Source organism: Octodon degus, unplaced genomic scaffold (assembly GCF_000260255.1).
Source record: "Octodon degus isolate 3935 unplaced genomic scaffold, OctDeg1.0 scaffold00014, whole genome shotgun sequence".
Lineage (NCBI taxonomy): Eukaryota > Metazoa > Chordata > Mammalia > Rodentia > Octodontidae > Octodon > Octodon degus.
The window spans coordinates 21,606,803-21,614,081 of NW_004524590.1; the positions used below are offsets into that span (position 1 = coordinate 21,606,803).

Here is a 7,279-nt window from a genome sequence, read left to right on the forward strand (position 1 = left end):
AAAAAAAAAAAAAAAAAAAAAAAAGAACATAGTCATATAGAAAACAGAATAGAGAAAAAACCAGTGTGTAATTCTACAAAATACAGGAAAACACTTACTTCATCAGCCACCATACACCTGGAAAAAAAAAAAAAAAAGAACCATATTAATTTTTTAATCATCCATGGAAATCATCTCATTAATTCTTATTACAGGGCTTGCCTAAACTAGTTTACAAATGATATAGTGCCAAGTCAGAGAGGTATTCATAAGTGCAGGTGAGATCATGGACCAGCACTGATTTTATGTCTCCAGCTGCCAACAACCTATGACTATGTGGAGTTTCATATGTGTTATTTACAAAATGTGGAATGTCATGCCAAGCTGTGATTTCTGTATCTTGCTAAACTCTCTCCCTGACCCATTTTTTGCAACAGGATCTCAGTGCCTACCTTGCTCAGTGTCTTAGTTACTTTTCTCTCATTGTTGAGACAAAATACCCAATGCCCAAAACTAAGGATGAAAGCTTTATTTAGCTCAGTTTGTGGAAGTTTCAACCCATAATCAACTAGATCCAAGGCAGGGTGACAAAAAGGGGAGGGGAAAGAGCCTCTGGGTCCCTGATGAGTTAAACTTCTGAACTTCTCAAGTTGACACAATGTATCAAGCAAGCATAATACTCAACCTGGTCTCTAACAAGCAGTCCTCCCTCCTAACCTCTCCAGTAGCTGACAGGACAGATGTGCACCACCATTCCTGCCTTTTTTCCTTATTAATTTATAGAAGTAAATGCTATCTAAGGAGGATAAAGAGTATAAACTAAGTTTCAAACTAAAAGAAAAACTAAAGAAAAGGAAAGACTGAAAGAATGGATAATGGGTTAGGATCACTATATGTCTGTTTGAGATAGTGAGTACATCCACATGAGGGAAAATAAAGTACTAACACAGAGGATTATTACATAAAAAAGCAAATATGTTCCAAATAATTACATAAAGAAATAATGTGGCTCAAGGACGGTGAGCAAGACTAGAAAGTAAGTCTGGAAAATGCACTGGGTTTTTATTAGAAAGTCATAAACAACAGCATTGAGATAGGGTTTTCTTAGAATCTTTTGAAAGGATTTTTTTACCCTCCCTGCAGAAAATAAGCTACAGAAAGCAAAAACAGAAGCAAAGAAAGAAATTAGAAACTCAGTGTAATAAACCAGAACAGAAACTATAAAGTATGGATAAGTAGTAGAGGTAGAAGTGGTGAGAAGTGAGCAGTTTCAGGTACTTTTTGAAGGTAGAGGCAGTAAATTTAGTTTGCTTTTTTTCCCTTAAATCTATCTGTCTGACATCTATCTATCTATCTATCTATCTATCTATCTATCTATCTATCTATCTGGTACAGGGTCTTGCAATGCAGTTTGGACTCATAGTGATTCTTCAGGATTATAGGTTTAAGCCACCAAGCCTGGTTTCATTGGCTAGCAAAGAGTGCCTGGGTTCTGGGACCAGCAGGATATGCAGGGTCCTTGCCTTTGCCAGGCAGGCACAAAGACCACTGAGCCACCTCCCCAGCCTAGAGGCAGTAAGTTTAACTGATCAACTAGGATGTGGATTAAAAATGTAGATATAAAAAGACACAAGTCAAGAATAATTCAAGATACTGATGTTAAGCAACTAAATGTGAAATATGGTGGTGATATGTAATGAGATAGGAAATACTTGGAGAGGAACACCTTGGGGGATGATGATCAGAATTTGTACTTGGCCATGCATCTGCCTCTGTGATTGCTTTAAGATATCTGACTCAAACTGCTGAGTAGGCCAGTGGGTAAATGAGTCAACAGAGTGGTTAAAGATTAGAGACAAATAATTAGAGTCATAAAAATGTAAATGGCTTTGGAATAAGTGAGGATTCAGGCTATTCTAAAACATGAAACTTGATGGTGGCTTATTTTCCTCTATGCCCAATTCCATGTTGCTGTTTAACACCAGCCGATAAGGATAATTAAGGATAATTAAAGATGTTGTAAGACTTTGGTTCTGGGGCCAGGGATGTAGCTCAGTGGTATAAGTGCCTGTCTGGCAAGTGCAAGGTCCCGAGGTAGATCCTCTGTACTGCATAATAAATAAATAAATAAATAAATAAATAAAAATTAAAAAAGGTTCTGATAGGGTGTTTTAGATAGGTTCTGATAGGGTGTTTTCAGGCCATATTCAGGGAAACTGGTATGTAGCTGTGGTAAACTGCCCTGTGGCTCACTGAAAAGCAGTGTCACAACCCTCATACAACACTGATCCCTCTGGATATGCTAGATTTTCCTAACATGAGGCAGCAGACTGGCCCTACTTTGGACACTTAAGAGAGTTGAAGTCGATCAGATAGCATTAAGCTTCTTTAAAGTATTACCAATGGAGCCAATTATCCTTAAACTTTACATAGAAGGCATATGCTAAACTCTGGGATTCCTGCTGTTCAGGATAGAGTATGTTTACTACCTGGCCTGATTTCCAATGAAACATTAAAGAAAATAAGTGAATATGTGAGAGATCCCAACATTTGAAGAGGACAATAAGAGAACTAGAAATAAATAGCTAGTAAAAGAGAAGTGGTAGAAAAGAAAACACTTGTACAAAAATTATAAGCACATTTAAGTAAGTTTTAATTGCACACATACACCCATAAATGTCCTAGAGCTCAAACCATGACTTTTTTCATTTTAAATAATTTTTATTAGTACGTTTGTCATACATAATGAATATTCATCACAGAGTTGATACATGTGCTTAACATATCTTAATGTTTCTTTCATCACTTTCTTTTTCTCTTCACCTAGAAAATCATGATTTTTTTCTTCCATAATTTTATTGAGAAACAAATAGCAATGAGACAGTTTCAAACCAAATTGGTAGCACAGTTTCAATAATTAATACATTGCATACATTCTTCCTAGTGGTTATTTGCTGTACAAGATGTGGACATAATATCCTATTTATAAACTCTATTAGAACAAATCCCTCTTTTCATTAAGAGAATGTAACTATATATCTATCCTAACAATTTTCAATACACAGATAAAATATGGACATTCATCTGTATCCCTTTTGTTTAGTTCTGATATTTGAATAGTATAGGCATGTTAACTCAGCAAAATATTCTGAAATTTCAGAATAGGGCTTCTGCTTCACTGACAATGTCAGAAATTGTTGACCTGAGTCCCTTACAGCTCAACATAACAGCATGGCTTTACTTCTTATACTTCGATTTTATACGTTTGTGCTGGATGGTTAGACCAAGATAAAGCACGACCTATGCAACAAGAGTTGTAGCTTTTGGGTCTGATAAGGTCAGTGAAATCCCCTCAGGATTTATCCTGAGATCCTGTACCTCAGATTGTAGAACCTTTGTCAGTGTCAGCCATGTGGATGAGTCATGACCACTGCTTGGCCAATGTGTTCTCTGTGAAAGCCTGAGAGAATGTTTTCTCTCCAGGTGACTCTCCTTAGACACACTCTACATCATCGATCACTTTTCTCTTTGGCCCCATAATCTTCTTGATCAGAAAATTTGGGACACTACAGAGTTACGTGATGTTACAGTACAAGATCTCATATGTCCTGAGTCCTAATTGACCTTGGAAGGCTAGGACCAAAATGTTGGCTTTCCTTGTAGCCCTCCTTTTTCTCTAATTTTGGTCTGCAAACTTAGGTTGTTAACCCTCCAGAAGACAAGCTTATTGTTATTACCATACAACCTAGGCTGTTAAGCTTAACCTCACTATCTGTCTGAATATCAAACATTTTAGGCATAACGTGGAACAAGTATTTTTCATCAAGTATTGATATGCTGAACTTTAAGTCCCTACAGAATATGATGAAAAAACATTTAAAAAATTAAAATATATTTTTAAAATAGGCATAAAGAATTATATAATTCTTATGTTTACACCTAAGTCCAGAAATCTAATCATATACAACCCTGTAGCAGGACAGTCCCGCAACATTCCTTTTCTTGTCTCCTGCCTTCATTCAACACCCCCTTCTTTTTGAACAATCATTATTTTTGACAGATGAACAGTTGACTAGAAGATACAGTACAAGTATTATCTCAAGACACAGAAAAGAAAGCTAAATGAAAATGGTAAAGAAAAATGTGAAAAACAGAAAAGCTCTTGAAAGTTACATTAGAACACAAAATATGTGTGTGTGGGGGGGGGGCACTGCTTAAAAGGAGAAGCTCCAGCAAAAGAGAAGCATGAATTAAGTAAATAATAAATGAAAAATAACCTGGTCTCAAGAAACACCACACATACATAACTGAAAAGGAAACCCACCAAGTTTTAGGTTGGATTGAAAAGACAAATACTAAGGCTAGCCAGATAGCTCAGCGGACTAAAGCGCCTGCTTAGGGCGAGCACAGCAGCTGGGGTTTCATCCCCAGCATGCCGTGCTAGCCTGCTCCCCTCCTACTCCCCCACTCCCCCACTCCCCTGCCCCGTGTGCACACTGAGACAGTAACTGAGAGTAGGCATGGTGGTGCACACCTGTAATCTCAGCACTTGAGAGGCTGAAAACAGGAGAATCACTATGAGTCCAATCTACATAGTGAGACCCTGTAGACCCTGTAGACCCTCAAATACATAAAAACAAAAAGAAAAGACAAATATCTACATATACTTTTTGAAGATTTATGAATGTTAATAACGATAAAAATCATGTTAAGTGTCGAGAAAGAACAATTATCCACAAAAGGGAATATAAGACTGGTACTGAGTTTATCAGCATAGGACGCTAGAAAACAACAGAAAGTGATCTAGACTGCTTGAAAGGAAAGCCAGGAAAATAATGAGTGCTATAACTAGTGAAAATAAGCTTTATTTGAAAATAATGGCAAAAATCATGAGGATAATCAAGCTCTCGAATATTATACTTCTAAAAATCACCTGAGAAAATAAACCGACAAAAACACACCATAGCACTGATTCAAGACAGAGGATGGAAAGTAAATCTGGAAAGCAGTAAAGAAAATTTCATGGACTATGCAGAGTCTAATAAGAACTCCTGAAACAGAGGAACAGTAATATAAGACAAGGAGTGTTAAAATGATTCTAAAACAAAATACCAAAGACATAATATGTAGTCAGGAGACTAGATAAGGTAAGTTAAGGGGAAGATTATTCCCTGGGCTTCTTAAATATGATCTTTGTTCTCTTTCTTGAATACTTCTACTACCTTTGCTTTCAAAATGAGTATGTTTCCCAAGAGGTGGAAAAGGTGAGTGGCTCAATGAGTGGAATGTTGTATAACAAGGCATACATACATAATATTAAGTGTTATACAGATGAAATGATTAAACTGGTAAATTTTATGTATTTTTTCACCACAATAGGACAGAAGTATCAAGAAGAAACACAAGCCAAACCCCTTGAGCATTCCAATAACTAGAGGTCACAAAGAATTTGGCAAATGCACAATAAAACAACACTGAGATTCCAACTCTCCCCAGAAAAAAAGACTATTATCAAGAAGTCAACCAATAACCAATGCTGGAGGGGCAGTGGGGAAAAGGGTTCTCTTCTCCATTGTTGGTGGGAGTGTAGATTGGTACAACCACTATGGAAATCAGGGTGGAGATTCTTCAAAAAGATAGGATTGAGCCAGGTATATAGTGGCACATGCCTATAGTCCCAGCATTCAGGAGGCAGACACAGGAGGATTGTTGCGAGTTTGAGACCAGCCTGGGTCACAAAGTAAGCTTAAGGTCAGCGTGAACTTCACAATGAGATTCTGTCTCAAAAAGACAAAACAACAACAACAACAACAAAAGTAGGTCCAGAGGTCCCATTCAATGCAGTTATTCCCCTCCTGGGTATTTTTCCAGAATAACTGAAAATATCATAACACAGTGATATATGTGCACCATGTTTGTATCAGCATAGTTTGTTACAGCTAAATCTTGGAAGCAACCTACATGCCTATCAACTGAGGAACAGATAAAAAAAGTTGTAGTACTTTTACACAATGGAGTATTACTCTGCTATAAAGAAGATAAACTTGAGGCTTTTATAGGTAAGTGGATGCAACAAGAAACCATATTCATAAGTGAAATACATCAGACCTGCATGTGCAAACATTGGATTGTCTCACTAGTGTAAGAACCTGAAAGAGTAAATAAAATCTAAAAGGTACAATAAAAAAAAAAAAAAGAATTCAGCAAAGACAGAAGTGTCTAGTTACACAGAAAAACACCACACAGGTTGTAGTGTCAGAGAAGTGGGAAAAAAACAAAAACAAAACTTTGAAAACATGAAAGAATAAAGATTATAGCAAATGTTGCTGGAAAGTCTTAATAAAATGAGCATGAGAAACAACCACTTTATTTAGCATGAACAGCTTTAAAAAGAGTTACTCTGATGAAGCTGTAGGAGAACCCGCTCATCTCATTGGGTTCAAGGTAGACAGGAGGATAAGAAGGGGAAACAGTGAGTATAGGACACTTTCTCAGGGATTACTAGGTAAGGAGAGCAAAGAAATGCCTGGGTGACCTTTTAGTTATAATTTCACTAACTTCTTAAATTAGTGACACAGTCACATGGACATGATTCAGGAAGTAGTAAGTAGAAAACTCTCTCCAGTCTTCATTTTGTAAAACTGTCCCAGATACTGACTGTTAATGAAGCAAAAAGTTACTAATGCAGGGTTATATAAGTAAATCTTTTGTACATGCCAAGAAACTAATGAACTTTTAAAAAGAATTGCCTTTTCTGTACATGAGCTTTAAAAAATTAAACTAGTGTCTCATATATGCTAATATACTGAAAATATTATGCTTCATTAGTTTGACTCTGGTAACACAAAATTGCTCTATAACTTTTACTGATAAAGAGCAAAACAGGAAATAAGTCTCTGTATCCTCCTAGATAGGAGGAAAAAAGGTGTCTATCTCAACTGTTCTAAAAGAATTATTGTTCCTACAATGAATAATAATTTCCATTGAGCCATTACATCACATGTTAGCTTTTACACAATTACTTATTCTGATTTATAAAATATAGGGCCTTGTAAGTCAATAAGTGGCCTAGGCTGGTCTCAATATTGTGATCTTCTTGCCTCAGCCTGCCAGAGTACTAGGGATTTTTTTTTTTTTTCCATGTACTGCAGCACTTTATTTCTCCTTACACAATGACGTGTTGCTGGGGCCTAATGTTCTCACAGTAGAAAACCAAAAATTTGTCATCTTAAAGAAGTGAGTACAAAAAAAAAATCCTTACATAAATTAAAAGAATGAATAAATTTACAGATGTAAATGC

The 7,279-nt window shown here is 36.4% G+C and overlaps 1 protein-coding gene across 1 annotated transcript in view; it reads right to left on the bottom strand.

The window, feature by feature from the left end:
- Nucleotides 1–7,279, bottom strand: part of Zranb3 (zinc finger RANBP2-type containing 3) — a 222,738-nt gene that overhangs the window by 149,794 nt on the left and 65,665 nt on the right. The window contains exon 3 of the mRNA XM_023709687.1: nt 99–117. Within this exon, the coding sequence (XP_023565455.1) occupies nt 99–117 (19 nt within the window). The remainder of the gene's footprint in view (nt 1–98; nt 118–7,279) is intronic.